Source organism: Semicossyphus pulcher, unplaced genomic scaffold (genome assembly GCF_022749685.1).
Source record: "Semicossyphus pulcher isolate SPU_LCO1_2020_fin unplaced genomic scaffold, fSemPul1.0.p SCAF_2, whole genome shotgun sequence".
Taxonomy (NCBI): domain Eukaryota; kingdom Metazoa; phylum Chordata; class Actinopteri; order Labriformes; family Labridae; genus Semicossyphus; species Semicossyphus pulcher.
Genome location: NW_027211693.1, coordinates 34595411 through 34618715, shown reverse-complemented (window position 1 = coordinate 34618715; position 23305 = coordinate 34595411). Strand labels below are relative to the sequence as shown.

The window sequence follows — 23305 nt, the reverse complement described above, 5'->3', positions numbered from 1 at the left end:
CTACATCTATCGGTTTATATTTTACATAATGTATTTCTATGGTATGGTCGGTTCTATATCTATGGGTTGGGGGGCTCTTATTACGAAGGAGCGGAAACGATGCCGCTTTTTCCGGCCACTGATGGGCTAGTCATTTTTTTGGAGGCTGACAAAGGGAAGCTAGAATGAATACCTGTGGGATAAATAGCTGATCATTCACTCTATCAGTAGGATCCGTCATGGCAAGGCAGTGGAAACAATGGAAGGGTAAGTAAATTAGACACATTGTATTGGAAGATTTGTAGTTCAAAGGACAAAATTAAACAAGGGCGCATTTTGGTTAACGTAGCATGCTGTTTGGTCTGCCAACTGTTATAAAACGGCTAACGGTTAACATTAACGTTAATCTCTGTACTCCTGTAGCGTTAAATAGCACGACCGAGCTACCGGTAACTTTAGCTTAATTTTAACTTCGCATTGTTATCGTTTGCCCCGTTTTAGGGCTGTCTGGTTCGGTAATAGAATTTAAGTGGACAGCTTAGCCGTCATGCGTAACGCCAAACAGCCGTAAAAACAATGTAACATTTGCTGGATAAATGCGCAAATTTAGTTATTTCATGTCGTGTGGGAAAGCCTCGAGGACTCGACAGTAAACTGTAATTATTTTTCGACAAGACGTAAAATAAGGTCTATTTTTGTGAACTACTGTAAATACGCCAAAACTGCCAAAAACGTTCTGGTATAGCGATTTTTTGTGCTTAACTAGCTAACGTTACGTAACAAACTTACACTGTACATTCTGACGTTAACGTCAATTAAAGCTTATTGTAGGTTCATTTAAGCCTACCCGAAGTAACAGTAGTGTAAATTTTAGCCAATATTTGAGCAGCTTCAGTTGGAGTTAAGATTTCTGATTCCAAATATACTTAATAAATTATAACCTATTATTTAAGTTAAAGATAAGAATATTCGACAGATAAGTAGTTACCATGAGTTATCCTTGACCAGCTACGACATTAATTTGCATCATGCACAAATCGGCTGTTTGCTTAACTGTAAATGGTCTTATGGCTTGCAGGTTTTGCATGCTCATATTGCAACATTCATCATGTTCATGCAAAACTAATGATACTCAAAGTAAATATATGTATTTGGGTCAGTGACAAATAAGGGTGGGCAAGATGAGAAATTCAAAAACCTTTTCAAAACTTGTTTTAAAAAAATTTATCAGGTTTGGTAAAATGTAGATTTCATATATATGTTTGTTTCATGTCATTTCCTCACATAAGGAAAGACTAAATGCGCCTGAAAATGTCAAGTGGTGTAACCACCAAATAATGAGAAATATTAAATATTTAATTCAGCTAATGTGTATGTAAAGGTGCTCATAGAAATAATAACTTATAAAAGCATCATGAGATTTTTTTTAGGATTATCAATAAATACATTTTGTATGAATTTTTGCAATATTGGGTGAGACATATGCTGAAATCAACTTGGTTTTCTAAATATTTTGTGACAAATTATGGGGAAAAAACCCCCCAAAAAACCCCATGTTATTCCACTGCAATAGGGGATAACATTTTATTCCAAATGAATTTTCCTGTATATTTTGATATTTTTATGAAAAATACTGGTTACGCCAATTGACACAAATCGGTTACACCAACTGACCATGTTGCTTCTACAGTCCAAGGCCATTGTTTGTCAAAGAAATTGACACTGAAAATCATATCATGACAGTGAACAAGGTCGACTGAAATCAATGTTTTTATTTTATTTAATTTCAATGTATAAGTAACATAACAAATTACTGCGGATAAAGTTTAAAACTCTAAACTTAGGGGTCCTTCTTTGTGATGTCATTTCCTCTCACACAGTCTTCTTGCACAATATGACAATATGGCTCCTTAAAGGCTGGTTACACCGCCTTGACGTTTAAGTAAGTTGACATGACTGTCACGTTTCCCCAAATTATTTATAAAAATTTGAAAGATGTTCCATAATTTTTATTTACTATTGAATATTACTAATGTAAGATTATGCCAAACTAGTTTTAGGGTGTTTTATTTAGAATTTCACAGTTTTTAACAAAGTCTAATTTTTTGGTACAATTTATTTTGGTTACACCACATTGACATTTTTGACATCATCCACACAGTATTGTATCAAAATTGATCAAAAACAGAAATTTAGCATTAGGGCCTTAAAAAAGAGATTGCTTGAAAGTCATTTTTAAGTTTTTTATTTTATTTCAACCCTTTTAAATTTCATTAAACCACATAGACACCAAAAAAAAAAGGCGTCACGTCATTGACCCATTTATTGCTTTGACAGACAAAGCAAAAGCAGGAACTCAGCAAACTGGATTAAAAGCATTTTTAAAATGCTCTAAAAAAGGTGACATCACATAAAAGCAGGTCCGTAAAAGTGAGTTTTAGGAAGTGATTTAAAAGAACTGACTGCACGCCTTATCTCCTCAGACAGATTATTCCAAAGCTGAAGGGCCCTGAATGCAAAATCATGGTCACCAGATGTATAACAATGGTCTAACACTAAACTGAGCCAGTCTGCACAAGTACTCTTAGACTTGATACTTAAAATTAAAGGTTACTTTTTCGGTGTGAGTTAGGGATGCACGAAATTATCGGCACATTATCAGTATCTGCAGATTATGGCTTGAAAATCACATACAGCTTTCGGCATATATGTAATTTTTCCGCCGATAAAACAATACTTTAATTCTGCCTAAATGCTGCATGATTCCCTCAACAAAGAAAAGAAAATGTTGCATTCAAATAAATATGGCATTTTGTGCATAACCTAAGTTTAAATAGTTTTCTTATTTTTCCCACTGAATGTGTTTTAAAAAGCACTGTATTATGTTATTTCTGCATCTGCCAGTGGGCCACTACAATAAGAGTAGGCATGAAGTCAATTCCCCTTCAGGGGAGACTTGATGTTCTCTGAAGGTGGGGAAAAAAACGTGCCGAGTATATTGACAGATATAATCCTCATAACAGTTTTTTCCAACAGAAATTGCAACATAACCACCAGCATAGCATCAAAATTATGAAATCAGTGAGCTTTATAATGTTAGAAAAAAAAACTGAAGTATTGGTAGTATTCATTCTGCTGTTTGTTTAGTATCACCTTGCCATGTTGTTTTGTGTTACTTTTTGACCAGGACAACGTCCCTAAGAGCCAGAGGGCTTCAGGCTTCAACTGAGAAACCACAGAAGTTCCCAGAATCGAGTGTGTATGAGAACAACATGAGACTTCCTAAGCGCTGGGTAGCACACAGGTGATGGTCACAAAGCACAGCATAAAGACACCCTCAGTTTTCTTTGAACCATTGTGGTTAGATCTGCCTAGCCCCGTTAACCCTTAAGGTCCTTAAGGAGAACAGCAGTATCATTTATAGCCACTTTGTTATCAGTGCAGGTGGTTTTCTTTTATTAAAAAAAACAGTTTTAACACGTAAAAACTAAAAACACACTTGAAATACACAAAAAGACATTGATGATGTTGTTGATGTTGATTAGGATATATATTCATGATGATGACTATATGACCTTGTTGATGCTGCTGCTGATTATTATATACAATATATATATATGTACCCTGTGCACTGCTTGTCGGCATTAGTGTCTGGTCATACTTGAAGCTGTTTGTTGGCACTTACTGACTTTGCAACAACTGACTGATCAAAGCTTGTGTTGTATTAACTCTCAGATGTAAGTCACTTTGGACAAAAGCGTCTGCTAAATGAAATTGTGACATTGTATCTAGTAAAAATGAATCTACAGTAACAATAGGCCCTATATATCAAATACTGTTAAAGGTATAATAAGTAGGATTTTTTCTTGCATTTTGTCAACAACATATTCAAACTGGGCCCCTCCTCCTGGGCTCTTCATCATCATAAGCTCACTCTCACTCTCTCGTACGAGAAAACGCCTACCCCGCTGAGCTAACACCGACAGCATCACAGTTACCTCTGCGCTAGCATTCAAACTGCCGGTTAGCTTGTCCTACCCAGTTTGCGGCACCTACCTGTCCAACAGAAAGAAGGCCAACTCTGCATCGCTCTTTCGCCCTGTTCGCCGGTCTGAATGGGGCCCAGTTGCTAATTTGAACCACTCCCACACACACCTGTACGCTGTGATTGGCTCAGGGCACCACGACAGCGCCCCTCCTCAAAACATCCCGTGCAAAGCAAAACAACAGAACAGATACAGAGGGAAGGGTCTCACAAGGGTCTGCACACACACTCAGCAACACACATGTATAGAGGACCATTAGTGATGATTTCTATTAAATTCTATTTGTAAAAGTCTATATTTTATTTTTCTAGCAAAATCCTACTTATTACACCTTTAACCTCTGGATGCTGGGCAGGTTGTCCTGTTATCCCCAGTTGTACTGAATGCAGGCGTGGAGCAGCAATTTTAAGTGTCATTTCAGTCTCCAGAACCTCTGCTCCATCCTATTCCAAATGAAAAGTATTTCCAATTCTGATAAGATGATGACAAACCTTAAAACTAATTTCATTTGACTACTCAACTGTGCGCCTTCATAAGGTGGAAGCCTGAGGTGATTGCCCATCCTAAACAAGCACAACACAGCAATAGGGGGATGAGAGAATGTAGGGAAAAAATGAACATTAAAAAAGAGGCTTTAAGTTACGTAAATGGACTTAAATAGCAATAACCCAAGAACAACATACATGTACAACTATAAACTGAATCTTTAAAATCAGTGCAATGCAAATAGGCTTTCTTTTTCCTTGGAAGGCCTAGCCAATCCATGTCACTATAACTCTTTGTAGCACTGTAACTCTTTCACTCTAACCCTTTTCATAACTTACATTACCACTTGGTTTGAAAATAACTCAAGCTTCCACTGCCTAACCATCTAACCTTTCTGCTGTGTGAGAATTTATAATGGCTTATGTGACTCTTTAGTTAGAAGTCAGGACTTCCTTCTCAGGTTTTAAGAGAACAAGTATGTGGACAGACAGAAGAATGCTTACGAATAAATAATATGTGTGAATGGTGGTGTGGAGATGCATGTGGTGATGAGAGAGTAGAATGACCAACATGATTAGAGAAGTATCTGCTTTAACTGCTTTCTCCTTTATTGATTGTCTTATACTTAAATACTGTTCAGGGTTCTTACTATAAGCAGACACAGCAAGAGGTCTTTCCACTGGAACAAGGCTACTGGGATTTACTCCACAGGAGTAGAGGCATTTCTAGTGATGGCAGGGCATATTGATGTTTCCTTGAAGTAACACTCAGTCTTAAAATGAGAACGAGTGACTGATGTGTACACTAAGATTAGCTGTCATTTTGGGAGGACCTGTTACACTGGGTGATACATTAAATGACAAAAATGATTGTAGGTAGGATTGGAGAGATGTAGATGAGGCCTTTCCAAGTTACTGTTATCTGATTTTCTTCCCCATGCACTAAGTTCCTTATAGTTTCTTGTTCCGAAAATAAATACGTCACCATTTACTGAATCAAGAACCTTCACACTCACAAAAATTGTTGTGGTTTATTGGTTTTTAAGAGCACTTGATAGCAACGGTTTCAGAGTGCAGAGCTTAGCTGTCCAACTTGAAAAAGCTAGTCATGCATAACACAGGGTTAAGCTGAATCCACCTTGATGTCGCGATAACCTTTCTGTCAATAACATTTTTTACTCTACAGAGCGGTTTAACTAGAAAAAATGTAGTCAGTCTGGAATTTTCTGTTTACACATGATGTACACGATCAGTACACCCACTTCCTCTGCAGAGAATTGTTTGAGCCACGTGAAGAAAATGGATGTCGCCTTTAAAAGAGAAAAAAGATTGATTAGGAAAGTGGGGCATGCAAGATCCTTTTAAAGATGACAAAATTGTTGATGGAAAATGGTAACAAGTTTATGAATTTTGGAGTTGAAACAGTATACAGGCATGTAGAAAAGAGTAAGAGAACGTCATAAACACTGTCAACATGCATCAGACTTTGCACTTCGGAGCTGGCAGAGTAAACTCCTTTTAATGTCCTGTTCAACTGTCTCAGACTGAGTACACACCTCTGGTTAATGTCTAGGGAGTTCCTAGACTAGACTAGACTTGTGCTGATGTAATTTTTGAAGCTGTCATTTAATCATAATGTTTCATACTCTCTTTGTGTTTGTGTGTGTGTGTGTGTGCGTGCGTGCGTGCGTGTGTGTCTCTCTCTAGGTGTGCCTGGGTGCTGTGTGTGGTTTTTGGTTTGCTTTGTTTGGCGAAGGTCTCACTTCTGCTGATCGAGACAAAGACAAGCAAACCACTGGATAGGCACGTCAACCCAGATCATAAACAGGTGGGAGGAAGCTAGAAAACTAGGTTCCAAGGCTTTCATGTATGTACTACTGAAATCATATGAAATGTGGCGTAGGCCCAGTTTGTTTGCAGTAGGAAGAGAATTACAGGTGTTATTGGCAAGTATTAGTGTAATAAAATTGCAAGAAAAAAGCAGTATCACTATATTATTATTATTATTATTACATTAAATTAAAGTACCCATATAATATCTGATCTTGTCTTTTTGACACACTTGCTTTAATTTTATGTTTTACATTGTGGGCTATGCCACTGACAGTGTTCCAGTGATGCACATGTCTGTCTATCTGTCAATGAATTTTTACGGTCTACACTTAAAAGGTTTATAAAGAGATTTCGTCCACAGAGCATTAATGCACACTGTTCAGGCTAAAAAATAAATGTTAAGAGTTGCAAATAAAATATGAACCAATACATTTTTAGAAAACACTGAACGAAATAATCTACATCTTAACTGCTAGGCAAAAATGGTTGCCCCCACAATATTAGAAATAATGACAAAAACATTTCTCCTTCCACTTTTCACTATAATCCTTTGCCTGGTAACATTTAAACAATGCCTCTTCTGGTCAGTTTGCTGTGAACCCCCACTCAGTATCAGATCAGTGTATAGGCATCAAGATTAACTGTAAAATAGTCTGGTTTGCCTTTGAGGTTATATAGAGGCCTTAGTATTATAATGTGATTGCAGATGCAGATGGATGTTTCCTCTTGACTGAACTTCCTTTTCTGCAGAAAACCACAGTTGTGTCATCTATGGTCAGAATATCACATAAAACTGTTTAATTTCCTGACATTTTAACGGGGTATACATTATATAACGGAATTTCTGTCAATCAGTTAGTTACATGACATGTGCTGAATATTTTCTATGCATAATACCAAGTAGATCTGCTGCATCTGCTCTGCTTTTCTTGCAGTTGGTACATGAGCATGTTCGAAGAGTTCTGGAGGGTCAGTGTCGTCCTGGCAGCACCAGGAAAAGCTTATTAGCCCGACTTCCTGCTACCAGCCGTGAGACCCAGCCTTTCTTGTGGAAAGATGTGCTGCTCGACAATGACCTCTTTCAGTATCCTCCGCCATTTGGGTTCAAAGGTCTTCAGGGCAAAGTGAAAGACCTACTGCAGCAGGTGAATGGAACTTTCTTTCTAATCTACTCCTTTTATGGAGGTAGTATTTGATAATCATTAATAGTGAAGCTTTATTCATTTAATGGCACCATTGAAAGTTCTTGATCATGTGACGAATGAAAACAAAACACGACCAAAGCTTTCTCTTGCATCACGTGTAAATACATTACAGTGGTGCACCACAGCAGTGTTACTGTTAACTTAAAAACAGATTGAATATGGGAGAAACAATAATTGTGTTTTGAAAAAACTCACAAATGTAGTTTGACAAGTAATAATGAAAATATCAACACAGAAAAATGATGGAAGAAAATAAAATTAATAATGTATTTAAAAATACTTTATCTAATTAAATATCACTTATCTTCAAGATATCTGCTATAAACTATTTGAAATTCCAGTAATGAGATCATGTGAACATTTTATAACATTAACATGGCCGCTTGACTAGATTTATTTTACAGAAAAATTTTATTAATGACTAATCCAAGATGTTTTATTTCTCACATGCCTACATTCTCACAGTCTTTGATTTAAGATTTCAGTAGTCATATTTTAATTAAGGTTACCTTTAATGATCCCCATTAAAAGATAGTTTAATAATAAGTTTTGATATCTTTAACTGTAGTTGTAAACAACAATAATGCACTTGTAGATATCTAGAAATGGCTGGTTTCCATTCTAGTGGGAACTGGGTCAAACTGTACTGTCAAACAGGCAGGAACGTGCAGCTGCACCTCTAGTTGGAATGAAATGTAGTTCTGAGGTTTAGGTCAGACTGTGATAGGACCGCATACCCTCCTGGTCACATGACCATGTCAGGGGGACGTTGCCAATCACACATTCAAAGGTCTTAAAAGGTGTAGAGAAATGATCTCCACTTCTTGAAAGTAAATTGTCACTGGCATTTTTCAATCAATCAATCAAATTTTATTTGTATAGCCTCATGTTGAACAGCCATCTGCCTCGACTGGATGGGCCGAGAATGGGATAGAAGGATAGGTGCAGGATAGAGACAGGCAAAGAGAGCAACAACAACATATGTTCTTGTTACCACAACAACATATGTCCTTGTTACATGAACAACAACAGACACATACTTATGGTTACAATGCCAATAATAGTGGTAGACTAGGGTGAAGATTGGCTAAATAAATAAATAAATAAATTAGTGAGAGAAGCAGAGTAATGATAAAGGCTGAGGTAATCGTAATTGTAACAGTTGAAGTCAACAGGTCTACTATTAGCATTAGCAGCAACAATAATGATACTATGGGGAAGGCTGATGTTAGTAGTTGTTGCAGTCGAGCAGGTCCACAGCAGCAGGTGGTCTGCAGCAACGATCCCCAGGAACCTTCAAGACAAGGGAGCACGAGAACTCCCGGGAAGATATGTGGTTAGTAATGTTAATGGGACCAGAAGATACAGAGTTAATGAGCTGCATTAATATGACAGAGAGAGAGAGAAAGAGAGAGAGAGAGAAAGAGAGAGAGAGAGTCAGAGAGAGAGAGTCAGAGAGTCAGAGAGAGAGAGAGAGAGAGAGAGAAGCTTGGTGTGTCAGATCCCCCCGGCAGTCTAAACCTATAGCAGCATAACTATGGGCTAGTCCAAGCCTGAGCCAGCCCTAACTATAAGCTTTGTCAAAGAGGAAAGTTTTAAGTCTACTCTTAAAAGAAGAGAGGGTGTCTGCCTCCCGGACCTTGACTGGTAGATTGTTCCAGAGGAGGGGGGCCTGGTAATTGAAGGCTCTACCTCCAACACTACTCTTAGACACTTCAGGTACCACAAGCAGGCCTGCATCCTGGGAGCGCAATGTTCTAGAGGGGTAATATGGCACTATGAGCTCTTTAAGATATGATGGTGCCTGACCATTAAGAGCTTTGTAAGTAAGAAGAAGGATTTTAAATTCAATTCTAGATTTTACAGGAAGCCAGTGCAGAGAGGCTAATACAGGAGAGATGTGATCTCTCTTCCTAGTTCTTGTCAGCACACGTGCTGCAGCATTTTGTACCAGCTGCAGAGTTTTTAGTGACTTATTAGGGCAGCCTGATAGTAACGAGTTACAATAATCCAACCTGGAAGTAACGAATGCATGGACTAGTTTTTCTGCATCGTTTTGAGACAAGATGTGTCTGATGTTTGCTATGTTGTGAAGATGAAAGAAGGCTGTCCTTGATATTTGTTTTATGTGGGAGATGAAGGACATATCCTGATCAAATAGAACTCCCAGATTCCTAACAGTAGTGCTGGATGCCAGGCTGATGCCATCTAGGGCAGCTATATCATTCGAGAAAGAATCTCTAAGGTGTTTTGGGCCGAGCACAATAACTTCAGTTTTGTCTGAATTAAGTAGCAGAAAGTTTCTAGTCATTCAGATCTTTGTGTCCTTAAGTCATGCTTCTAGTTTAGATAGCTGGTTGTTTTCGTCTGGCTTCATAGATAAGTATAATTGAGTATCATCTGCATAACAATGAAAATTAATGGAGTGTTTCCTCATGATATTACCCAGAGGAAGCATATATAAGGTAAAAAGAATCGGTCCGAGCACAGAACCTTGTGGAACTCCATGACTAACTTTGGTGTGCATAGAGGACACATCATGAACATTAACAAACTGAGATCGATCTGATAGATAAGATTTAAACCAACTTAGTGCAGATCCTGTAATGCCAATTAAATGTTCTAATCTCTGTAACAGGTTGTGATGGTCTATCGTGTCGAAAGCGGCACTAAGATCTAACAGGACGAGTACAGAGAGAAGTCCTCTGTCTGAAGCAGTAAGTAGATCATTTGAAACTCGCACAAGGGCTGTCTCAGTGCTATGGTGGACTCTAAATCCTGACTGAAAGTCCTCAAATAAACTGTTGTTATGAAGAAAGTCACAATTGATTAGCGACTGCTTTCTCAAGGAACTTTGAGATAAAAGGAAGGTTAGATATAGGTCTATAGTTAGCTAAGGTGCCTGAATCTAGGGTAGGCTTTTTAAGAAGTGGCTTAATTACAGCTAGTTTAAAAGACTGGGGTACATAGCCCGTCGATAAAGACATATTGATCATATCTAGTAAAGAAGTGCTAATTGAGGGAAAGACTTCCTTAAGCAGCTTGGTTGGAATCGGGTCTAAAAGACAGGTTGATGGTTTAGACGAAGATATCAGAGAATTTAGCTCAGGAAGGTCAATTGGAGAAAAACAGTCAAGGTAAACATCAGGTTTTTGAGCAGTTTCCAAAGATACATCTGCACCAGTTAACGGCAGGAGGTTACAAATTTTGTCTCTTATCTTTAGGATTTTGTCATTAAAGAAGCTCATGAAATCATCACTGCTGAGGCCTATAGGAATACTTGGCTCAGTGGAGCTGTGACTCTCTGTCAGCCTGGCTACAGTGCTGAAAAGGTACCTGGGATTGTTTTTATGTTCTTCTATGAGGGAGGAGTAGTAGACACCTCGAGCATGCCGTAGGGCCTTCCTGTATTTATTAAGACTATTTTGCCAGAGTAAACGAGACTCTTCTGTTTTGGTGGATCGCCACATTCTTTCAAATTTACGCGACATTTGCTTCAAGTTACGAGTTTCTGAGTCATACCATGGAGCTAGCCTCTGTCGTTTAATAATCTTCTTTTTTAAGGGGGCAATCGAGTCTAGAGTACTTCTCAGCAAAGCTGCAGTACTATCAACAAACTGATCAAGCTGAGAGGGACTAACATTAGCATAAGAGCTTTCTGTAGTAAACAGATGTGGTAAAGAATTAAAAGCAGCTGGAATTGTTTCCTTAAATTTAGCTACAGTCCTATCAGACAAACATCTTGTGAGTACATTTTTGTTAACTGGAGAGTAGTCGGTTAATAGGACATCGAATGTTACTAAATAGTGATTTGATAAAAGAGGATTTTGTGGGAAGACAATTAATTTTTCGGTTTCAAGGCCATAAGCTAGAACAAGGTGGAGGGTGTGGTTAAAGCGGTGAGTAGGCTGGTTTACACTTTGAGTGAAACCAATAGAGTCCAAAAGGGACATAAATGCCATGCTAAGACTATCATTATCATTATCAACATCTACATGAATATTGAAGTCCCCTACAATAATTATTTTATCTGAACTCAGGACTAAATCTGATAAAAACTCTGAGAATTCAGTTAGAAAATCAGAGTATGCGCCAGGAGGGCGGTATACTATCACAAATAAAACAGGCTGTAAAGTTTTCCAAGCTGGGTGTGAAAAACTCAGAACAAGGCTTTCAAAAGAGCTGAAACTAAGTTTTGGTCTAGGGTTGATTAGAAGACTAGAACTGAAGATAGCTGCCACTCCACCACCTCGACCAGTGTCTCGAGGAGTATGAGTATTAAGATGACTGGGAGGAGTGGATTCATTTAAGCTGACATATTCTTCCTGACACAGCCAAGTCTCAGTTAAAGAGAGTAAATCAATATGATAATCTGATATCAGATCGTTCACTAATAGAGCTTTAGATGACAGGGATCTGATATTTAACAGACCACATTTAATTCTCATATTTTTTGGCATAACTTTGGTTGTTGTTTTAATTTTTATTAAATTTTTTTGATTTACTCCTTTTTTATTTGAGTTTGAATTAACTGTAATAAAAGGCCTGGGTTGGGGGGCAGACACAGTCTCTATTGCATTAACATTGTGGCTGGGAAACTGCTCCCAGGGAAGCTCAGAGGAGTGTGAAGGACTACAGCTCTGCCTCCTGGTCTCAACTCTTGTTTGTCAGGTTTTACGACTAACAAACTTAGCCATATTACGAGACAAAAGAGCTGCACCATCCAAAGTGGGATGAATGCCGTCTCTTCCGATCAGACCAGGCTTTCCCCAGAATGTCTGCCAGTTATCTATGAAGCCCACATCGTTTGCTGGGCACCACCTCGACAGCCAGCGGTTGAATGATGACATGCGGCTATACATGTCATCACTCGTCAGATTGGGCAGGGGTCCAGAGAAAACTACGGAGTCCGACATCGTCTTTGCAAATGCACACACCGACTCAACATTAATTTTAGTGACTTCCGATTGGCGTAACCGGGAGTCATTAACGCCGACATGAATTACAATCTTATCAAATTTACGATTATCCTTTGTCAGCAGTTTTAAATTTGACTTGATGTCGCCCGCTCTGGCCCCAGGAATACATTTCACTATGGCCGCTGGCTTCGCTAACTTCACGTTTCTGACTATGGAGCTGCCAATAACCAGAGTTGGTTTCTCAGCGGGTGTGTCGCTGAGTGGGGAAAACTTGTTCGAAACGTGAAGTGGTTGGTGGTGAACCGTGTGCTTCGTCTTGCGGCTATGCTTCCCTCTGAGAGTAACCCAGCCACTGCATCCCGGCTGCTCGGGAGTTGCCGGGGGAGAAGCTACGCTAGGTCGGCCCGCACCGGCTACTGGCCCTGGGGGCTTGCTGCTGACTACAGCAGCTAGCGATGCTTGGTTTTCCAAGGTGCGGTGCCGCGTCTCTAATTCCGTGATCCTCGCCTCCATAGCTCCAAAAATACTACATTTCATACAAGTACCCATATCCGTAAAGGAGGTCGAGGTAGAGCTAAACATCTGACACACCGAACAGGGCAGATCAGGAGAGCAGGAGGGAGAAGGAGAAGACATTTTAATTGATTAAGCTAGCTGCTAAGCTAACGGCTAAGCCAGTATAAAGTTAAGGGTTTAGCAGATATGACGCTAATGCAACAACGAGAGTGCTTGATGAAAACGAGTGTCTGTTTAAGTACACAGCGGCTGAATAACCACAGTGACGATAATTACAGCAGATTAATCGATTTAGCTCGAGCGCTAGCAGCAGCTACAAACAGCACAGAACAACACAGTAGCAGCGAGAAAACAGGAAATGACGCAATACGCTCACACACGTCACCTTCCGTCACCAATTTTTCTATTTCTAGATTAGTGAGAGTTAAACAATGACTTTAAATTGGATTACTAAAAGTCTCATACATTCTTGGAACCAATCGGCTATAATCATATCGATGATATAGCCTCTGGGAGTAAAGGCGAACTTTTCAGGCATTCTGGTGTAATCAGTGGTTAGTGACAAAGGACTTTCAGCAAAGAATTCCTTTTCTGTGCGCTGCATTGTTTATAGTCCAATTAGCAGCTTGAGAAGTAAATGTCAGGTCAAACACTAAGCAAAACTCATCCCTCCAGATGTGTCTGCAAAATAAATGTCGTCATTTCTTGGTTCATTACATCCCCCAGAGAAGTCAATCAATCAGTTATGTTTTTGTATAGTGCCAAATCGTAACCAAAGTTATCTCATGACACTTTACAAAAAGAGCAGATCTAGACCGTACTGTTTTTTTAATAAGTGCCCGTTCATCTGTTTCTGGTCTCAAGTCCACTGTACATACTAAGTTGCACGGAGTTCACTTTTCTTTGCAGGAAAAATAAATCGATATAAAAGTGCATCTTAATGATCCTCCAAGTACAGTACTTTCTGAGAATAAACCTAATTTTTCTATCTATGCATTTTCTTTTAAAGCTGCCAGACTCTGCCTCCGCAGTCCAGCCGGGAAACACATCAGATAAATGTAGGCGCTGTGTTGTCATGGGAAATGGAGGCATTCTTAGAGACCTGGAGCTTGGCCCACTGATCGATCGATTTGACATTATTATCAGGTTAGAAACACAAATGTGATAACATGATTGTATTAATTTTACACATAATGATCCTCAACCTCAATTTAAATCAATCTAGTTTTTTTAGAAGTAATTTCCTTCCATTTATTAATTAAAGATTTTTTATGAAATATGTAATAATTCTACTTTCCCTCCAACACAGAAGAGAGAAAAGGCCTTCATCCAGGTGGTTGGGGGTTGGGATCTTAGTGAATCTTTTGCCTGATGCTTGCAGCGTCTAGTGTAAATACGCTTTAGTCAGGGAGAAGGACAGCCTATTGTTTGTTAAGCCATTTGAATCAATCTTGGCAGCGCCCTGCAGTCCTGTTTGTGTCTGTTCCCTTATAAGGCAAGATTTTACAATTGTGGTGAAAGGATGCTTAAAGTAGGGTTGCAGAATAGGGACCAGCTCAGCATCGAAGTAGTACACAAAAACCTGCTTGACTTAAGAAAATGTATGTTATGACTCCATGCTTGAGTTGAGTTTCAGTTTGATTCTAGTGCTACGTTTCTGGTGATTAATATCGCAGACACAGTCACTGTTTGTTACCAACAAAGCCAGAAGGCTCAGTAATTTACAAGAGAAATCAGTCAGTCAATGACTCTCTGTCTCCTTCCTACAGGTTAAACAGCGGTCCTCTGGGAGAGTTCAGTGTTGACGTTGGAAATCGAACCAGCATCAGGATGAGTTACCCTGAGGGCACACCCCTTCACTGGGTGGACACAGACCCGCACACTCTCTTTGTAGCTGTGGTGTATAAGGGTGTAGACATCAGCTGGACCTCTGCTATGATCAACAAGCTCACTGTGGTGAGAATTGTTGCTGTGTGTGTCGTGTTGATTTGATATAACTTATAATAACTTATAAGCAAATATAATGAATTATTTTACCATGAATTCTAAGTAACAGAAAATACTACACTTGGTTTTGTTTCTTTGGGCACAAAGCTTCTGGCTGTCAGTGAGTTATGGATATCCTAGCCTTGTTTGTTAATTCAAAGACATTAGCTAGCTTGGAGCCCAGTGTCTTTAGCTTGCTGCTAAAACATTGCTGCAAGTTCCAACAGTGTTTAGTGAACAGCCACAGTTTGAGTTTGCCTACATGGCTACACGGCAATTCAGGTGAAAAGCCAACAGCTGGTTTGATTAGCCTGACTGATAAGCCCTTTGTTTGCCTGGTTGCATTAATGTTTTAGGTCAGTCCTCGACAGTTCTTGCTCGGATTTTCTAGCCTGACTTCCTATCTTAACTGCACCGCCCCATACAGCACCCAACACCACAGTGCTGTCAACACTGCCAGTTCACCTATGATAAATGCTGTCAGCCCATTAGTGAGCAACCTCCAGCTTGCCCACACCAGCAGTCACATGGGCTTGATCTAGATGAAAATAACTGATACGACTTTCAGTACAATAAGAAAAAACGGCAATGATGTCGGGCGCTTTTCTGCTTTGAGTTAAAGTTTTTTCAACTCGAGGCGCTCAGAGTGTTTCCTTAAAAATGCGATGCGCACAGAGCGGAAAAAATGCAAGGCGCTGTGTAACATAAAAGCAGCGTGCAAAAAGTCTCATTGAAAACAATGACAAAAAGCCGCCCCCAGCTGCTAAATGCGTTCTGTCTGATCGGGCCCCTTATATGAATATAAATCCCCCAATGTTTTAATATTACTCTTATGTAATCCTTTAGATGATTATCTGACATTATTCCTTCCCTGAATGGGTCTGCATGTTTATTTGCTACATGACTCTTTAGTTTACAGTCAAAGCTTTTTCACCTCAGCCTGTTCCTCCTATTGTTTCAAAATATTTCTTTGAATTCTTTGTGTGATCAAGATTAAAAGCTGATCTGGATCACAAAGAGACAACGTCTTGAGAAAGAATTATGTGAAATAAAATAGCTTGCACTGTTTTAGATCTCATTTGGGACCCTTGTGCTCTGTGTTGCAGCCTCTGTGGGATTGGATCTTCTTCTGGCAGAAGGTTCCAAATAAGATCCCCCTTGAGGCCCACAGGTTCAGACTTCTAAACCCGCATGTCATTAGAGAGACCGCATTGCACCTTCTGAAATACCCTGCACCAAGACCACGCCTGTGGGGCAGCGACCAGGTAAAAGACACTTCCCATTCTATGGATTCAATCTGTCTTCCTATTGATCTATTTTTATAGATGTGTGTTCAAACAATACAAACAGTCTGTTCATTTTTAAGGAAATAATTCAAATACAGATGTGGCATGTTATTTGCTGTAGCCATCCAGTTTTATGCACTTCGAGCCCTTTTATTATTTTGCTGGGGCTTTTATGTATCTGCTATACCTGACAAATACACAGGAAAATAACACTGCACTTTTACACACACACACACACACACACACACAAACACTGCCCATCATTTATATTTTGTATTATTAATGCTGCAATGCCAAGGAGCAGCAATTTTACTATTATTAAATAGTTATATCTAATATTTAATTTTGTAATGTTTTATGTGATGTAACAATAATGGAATATTGAATATTGAATCTTAATACACATCACAACATGTCATGCCCAACATTAAACCACTGTTCTTTCGAGCGAATGCTCATGTTGCAGACAGATCTCCATGTATTTATGGATTATCAAAGTTAAACTTGCTTTTTTTAAGGAAAATGTAACTTCTGAAACTATGCTGCTTGTTTTATAACTATTTATAAACTTGTTGTACTCGGCATGCAGCTTATTTTGCAGGATCATTGTTCAAACTAAATTCATGACATTTTTAAATTTGATCTGTTTCTGAAATGATTTAGATTTGTATTACATGATCACAGACACATCAGTAACTCTGTGTGGCTCTTACAAATCTTGTTTAAACATTTTGAGAACGTCTGAGGGTTTCTGTTGGCCCTCCAAATGTGTACAGTTTGTTGTGTGTGGTCGGGCTCCCCCCTGTGTTGGATTTTTGTTACTGCAATACTAAGATTAATCAAAGTAGTTTAGCCATTCATAACTTCAGTTTCATAAAAGCTTCAGATGTAATGTGAGTTTTTTCTTTCAGAAAGTGATTAATAAATTACAGTGAGCTATGTTAAATATTGTTGTGAAAGATCTGGACTTATGGTATATGTTGGTATAGAAACATTTAGAATCTAAATTGTACAATGTTAGTAGTAGAACTTAAAGTACAAAAGCAGTTTACCTTATATGAACAGAAATGTAAAAATAGTCCAGAAAATGAGAGTATGACTGGTTGTTTTCTGGTAGAACACGAGAACACAAGTATCTACATCTAAATACTGGAGTTTCTAGGTGGGAGTCGTTACTACAAAAATACTTTACAGTCTTTACAGTATCTTTTTTTTTCTGCAGAATGTGCCTACCATTGGTGTCTCTGCACTGAATTTAGCCAGTCTGCTGTGTGATGAGGTCAGCCTGGCAGGCTTTGGATACAATCTGTCCCAGCAGGGGACACCACTGCACTATTATGACCATCTGTCCATGAGCGCCATGCTGCAGCAGACGATGCACAATGTGGGCAAAGAGACTGTACTTCTACAAAGCTTAGTCAGAGAGGGAACCATTACTGACCTGACCGGGGGGATTCATTGCTCTTTCTGCACCAGCTGACCCCGAGACATTTGACTCTAAAGCATTGCCCCCTTTTCATTTTAAAGTGCTTCTATGAACAAATGACATGCTGTATGTAAATACAGAGAAGGAGCGGCAATATTAAAGGAATTACTGGTGAGAATAAAAGAAGAAATGAAAAAACTGATGAGAGCTTAAAGACAAAGAAATTACGCTAATATATGTAATATTTGTCACAACGGGTTCCTGAAGACCAAACACACAAAACATAAGGAAGGTATCTTTTGAAATATGAGTTCCTACTGGACTTCTACGTGTCTTACAGAATTACAATTTTTAATTTGTCCTGAAAAATGGCCTTGTAGCTGCAATAACATTCATCGCCAATAGACTTTTGAAAAAGCAATGAAAGTTTCTTTGCTGATATACCCACCTAAAAGTTGTCTTATGAAATATTTAGAGGTACAATTTTTTATTCATTCCCATACCAGCATTGCTGCCATATATTTTCAAAATTAATTAGGGCCTTGTGTTAGACTGTATATAAAAGCCACTGTTATGTCACTTATTGGTTTGTGCACAATGTTTTCAAAGCCTAGAGTTTGGCTATTTTTCCGTTGCTTTCTTGTAGTTTTGAGCCAGAAGTGACCATATTTTGATGAGAGGGCTAAGGGGTTTAGAAGCTAACACTGGTGCTAGCTTCATTAGCAAGAGTAATCTGAATGTCCCAATAACTGTTATTAAGTGTGATCTTACTTAGCTGAAACAAAATGTACTTAAATATTCAACAGGTGTGTTTTGTACAACTGAATGGTTAACAAGACATTTGTTCAGGTCTTAAGCATACCTGGTTTCTTGCATTTTTCTTAAGTTGGGACCATAATTTATAAAATGAAGGAGGCATGAAACCAGAGATTGACACCATAACCCCATAAGTAAAATGTCTACTGAGGTAATTAATTAAGAGAGAGGTCGGGTTATTTTCTCATCTACAATATAATTCAGATGTACGTCGCTTTGGACAAAAGCGTCTGCTTAATGAAATTGTGACATTGTAACTTTTTCAAACAGTGGAGTCCTCCCCCACTGGTCCCTGGAAAGAATGACTTAAAGGCACCTCTCGCTTTACCTTTTAGACCAGGAAGCAATATCCACCTTTTTATATATACAGACCATAGTTGGTTTTACTAATTCATGTATAGCTTTCCTACTTCTGCATTTAGCACTGCTAATACAATATTGCCTTATTTGTATGATGATCGTCTTATTTGGTACGTGTTTGGAAAACAGCCCCAGTTTACAGCAGAGTGAACCAAGCCTATTTTTGCTTATAGAGAAATTCTGTCTACTTTTTTTTATGATGGAGCCTTTGATCAATACTTTGGAATACATTTTAAAGAGGCACAGCTTGTTATTTATTTATGTTAACACTGGAAGATATGAATCTGTAGTTAACGGTACAGTGGAATGTGAAACAGCTCAAAATATTTTGACAATCTGCAGTATTTACAAATCAGCAAATAATTTTACAATTACTGTTTTAGTTCTGTCTGTTGTTTTATTGTTTGCACTATGAAGATTACATGAATTCTAACGTTTATTTGTACTTTGTCCTGTTTAACCTAAAGTCTTCTAAAATGGCTGGTCTGTGAAAAATAATACAAAAAATTAAATGTGATATTTGTAAATTGTGTTGTTTTTTTTTAATTAATACATCACAACATTTTCAATGTTTGCATTGTAGTTGACATTTAAACTCACAGTCGGGTGGTTACTTTTACGTTGTTCATGTGTGTATGTTTAATGTTTTGCTTTAATTTAATCAATTTCAGTTGTCACAGGACATTCTTTTATTTTGAGAGGGGTAGTCAACTGTGTTCTTACTAATTAACTTATTAGTGAAATGTTAATTGCCAACAGGCCTGATATCAGGACAAGGTGATTGACATACTAAGGTACACATATAAAATATATAACAGTCAAATGTGATTATCATCATACTAACTGCGCAACTCTCATTATTTTTAAGACAAAATTAAAAACTGTCAGAAAGATTAAACTTGTCGATGATGACCTCTTTACTACAATGTTTTTATTTTTCTTCAGCGATCATTTTTTATGCTGTTGTTGGACATTATTAAAATGTAAATATATATCGCAAAATGAATAGAATATTACAAAGTGGGTTATTGAGTGGTTTATTTTGATTTTGTTTGTTATTCATTGATTAAGTTTTTTTCAGAAACTAAGATTTAAGAGTTGAAGTATCCCTCTTATGTCTTTTAATAATAATAATAATAATAAGACTTTATTAAGGACACAGCGTGTGGTCCATAGCACTAAAAAAATATATATATATATAAAACATAACAGACAATACATACAGAAATACATAAACTAGTACATCAAGTGAGGCATCAACTAGATTATGACACAAAGGTACATACATTAGGTAGCTGTGTGTACGTACAGACTTGAGCGCCAGTGGCTCCACAATCTCGACGAGAACCGCACTGAGCTCCTCTCACAGTTACTCAAATACATTAAAATACCATTACCTGAAACTGACAACCTGCACATGAACCTGTACATAAGATTACGTATCACAGCAGAGCAGTTCGGCACCCCAACATTTACAAACATTTCACTAGCACTGCACCATCTTGGAAGTTTTAAAAGCATTCTCATGCCATCATTATAGGCCACGTTGAGTCTCTGCATGTTGCTTTTGCTATAAACACGCCACAAGTGGGCAGTATACATAGGGGTACAAAATGCTTTAAATAAAGCTGTCTTAACATTAACAGTGCACATGTTAAACTTCCGTGCGAGCATATAACTTGCGACACTGTCTGTTAATATCTCTATTGTCCGACAGATCATTTACAATATGATGGCCGAGATATATGATCTCATTACATTCATGAAGAGCAATGCCAGATAAAAAGGATTCAGGAAAAACTAGTTTTCTATCAGCTTCTAACGATCATAATCTTACTCTTAATTGCATTATATTTGATGTCAAAGTCGAGACCATATTGTGAGCAGACATTCAATAGCTGTTGTAGGCCAGCACTATAAGGGCAGAAAATTACCAAGTCATCTGCATACATTAGGTTATTAATTAACATAGAGCCAACCATACACCCTGTTTTACATGCATTCAACTGCTGTGACAAGTCATCCATATACACATTAAAGAGAAAGGGAGACAAAATTCCGCCCTGTCTCACTCCGTTGCTGACAAAAAAAGGTTCTGACATAGAATTTCCCCATTTTATCATAAAGGCCTGATGAGCATACCAGTAAACCAGAATTCTTAGAATCCATTTTGGGACCCCTCTAAAACACAATTTATCAAACAGTTTTTCATGATTTATGCGATCAAAGGCCTTAGAGGCATCCATAAAACATATAAAAATTGTGGAGTTCTGACTGATGTATTTATCCAAGATTTCTTTCAAAGCAAAGATGCACATGTCAGTGCCATGTTTCTGTTTAAAGCCAAACTGGTTGTCACTTGTGAATATGTAATCTTCTAACCTGTTAAGGAGGATTTTCTCCAGTACTTTGGATACAATACTGGCTAATGCAATAGGCCTATAATTCTCCATACTGTTTATTTTGCCTGCTTTGTTTTTAATTACAGGTACTAATAATACAGACAGGATAGAGTCAGGCAGAATGCCATGTCTTAGTAAGCCTGTCAAACATATAGCAAGCAACAAACAAAGTTTATTGCTGGCATATTTTAGATGTTCAGCAGTTATCTTGTCAGCTCCACACGATTTATTGTCAGCTAGTCCTAAGACTGCTGAGTGAACCTCTTCTAAATTGATAACTATATCTACATCTGTATCAACAGTACCCACTTCAAAATGATTTCTTCCAACACAGTTAAATAATTCAAAATAATGTTGTCACCACATCTGAGATATATTATCAGCACCACTAACCCCATCAATGTTTGTCGGTAAGGACATTTTACAATTATTCATGCATTTAACCTCCTTCCAGAAATCCTTAACACTATTATTTTGCATCTTTTTGGCCAGTGAGTCAGATCTCATAGACTTCTCATTCCTTTTAATAAATCGCAGAGCATATTTGAAATTTGCATGAGCACGTTTCTTCTGTTCAAATAAAGGCCCATGTCTGACTCTTCCCGATTCAACCCAGGCTTTGAATGCTTTTCTAGCTACGACATGAAGCTCTGCCACAAAGTCATTCCAGCCAGGTTTGACATTGTATCCCTTAGACTGAGATTTATGAAGTGACTTACTGGAGATGAGAAGTGACTCCACAATAGAATCATATAAAACACATAAATCATTCCCATGTTGTGGGTTCCCACAGTTCACATTACAGCATCTCATTGCATCTTTAGGTAATTCAATATTTCCGAGTAGGTTGTCAGTCCTAATGGTATATTCCTTAATGGCGTCCTTAGTTATCTTAGACCAATCCAATTTCCCCAAAATTGTGTTATTTACCTCAGCCGATACCATCGGTATTTTTTCCACATTCAGTGATATAGAAAAAGGTATATGATCAGCAACGGCATAGTCATAGTAGATCTCCATGGTATCCAAGGAGGCATGTGCATCCGATGTACAAACACAATGATCCAGCCATGAAGTTGTATGCCATGCTTCACTGATGTATGTAAAACTATTTTCAGGTAAAAAAAACTTGCTTGAGAGGGTTAAGCCTCCGTCTGTGCAGAAATGCATTAGATGTCTGGCAAATAGAGAGTTCTCATCAGAAATATCTGCATTCATGTCTCCTAAAACGAGGATGCAGCTAGAAGCATTATCTTGAATAAAGGAGCTAACAAAGGCTAATCTATTGAGAAATTCTCCCTCATTTTGATAACATTCATAAGGAGTATAAATATTTAATATAATAAACTTTGTATCATTGCAACTTATCTCTATTCCAATAGCCCAATCTACATCCAATCTAACCACTTTGATCACAGAATCGTATTTCTTTTTCCAAAGGATAGCCACTCCCCCCGGTATCCTCCCCTGGATTAATTTTGTACTGAGATCAGTGGTGGATTCACCAGCTCCATAAAAATCACAATGTATTGAATTTAGTCCTTCCAAGTCCTGTACAGCTAAAAATGTCTCTTGCACACACAGTACATCACAGTTCTCCAGGAGCTTGTCAATAATAAGGCGACGTGATTTATCCTCAGCACTGTGACCAATGCGAAGGCCACGCGCGTTATATGACACAATCTGAATTTTTAGGTCAGCTATGTTATTGTCTGTGTTGCGTTTACTGACCATTGTCACGTGTCAAGAGGCTCCAGGTTGTGGCTGCCCTGAGGGCCTGGAGCTGTATTTTCCTGGTGCTGCTGTAGACCAGCTCCCTCAACTCCACCACCTCCATCATCAGGCGAGACGCGGGGCCGACGAGCCTCGTAGTAGCGTCGGACATACGTTCCAGCTGGCCAGAGTAGCGGGTCGTACATTTCAGCCACTTCATTGCATTCAGCGGTGATATGGAACGAGCTGAATCTGTTTCGTGTCGAGTCAATTTTGCGACACGTAACTACTCTGCCCAGTTTCTCAGTCAAATAATCACAGAGAGTGTCAGCT

The 23305-nt window shown here is 38.4% G+C and overlaps 1 protein-coding gene across 2 annotated transcripts; it reads left to right on the top strand.

Annotated features, from left to right (window-relative positions):
- Window positions 1-149: 149 nt before the first annotated feature.
- Window positions 150-19760, top strand: st3gal5 (ST3 beta-galactoside alpha-2,3-sialyltransferase 5). Of its 2 annotated transcripts, XM_069670082.1 has the most exons (8): window positions 150-246; window positions 3167-3283; window positions 6218-6338; window positions 7279-7488; window positions 13993-14129; window positions 14753-14939; window positions 16076-16234; window positions 17478-19760. In XM_069670082.1, the coding sequence occupies exons 1-8, from the start codon at window positions 239-241 to the stop codon at window positions 17733-17735; spliced, it is 1197 nt and encodes a 398-aa protein (XP_069526183.1). In that variant the 5' UTR covers window positions 150-238; the 3' UTR covers window positions 17736-19760. The 2 variants fall into 2 exon arrangements, with proteins under 2 accessions (XP_069526183.1, XP_069526184.1); XM_069670083.1 differs by lacking the exons at window positions 150-246; window positions 3167-3283; window positions 6218-6338; window positions 7279-7488 and adding an exon at window positions 10202-10265 and having other exon boundaries at window positions 17478-19758.
- Window positions 19761-23305: the final 3545 nt, after the last annotated feature.

Bases quoted from the DNA above. Each gene is read 5' to 3' on its own strand.
- st3gal5 (XM_069670082.1), top strand. The intron at 3,284-6,217 runs GTGATGGTCACA...GTCTCTCTCTAG, and splicing joins AAGCGCTGGGTAGCACACAG to GTGTGCCTGGGTGCTGTGTG. The intron at 14,940-16,075 runs GTGAGAATTGTT...TCTGTGTTGCAG, and splicing joins TGATCAACAAGCTCACTGTG to CCTCTGTGGGATTGGATCTT.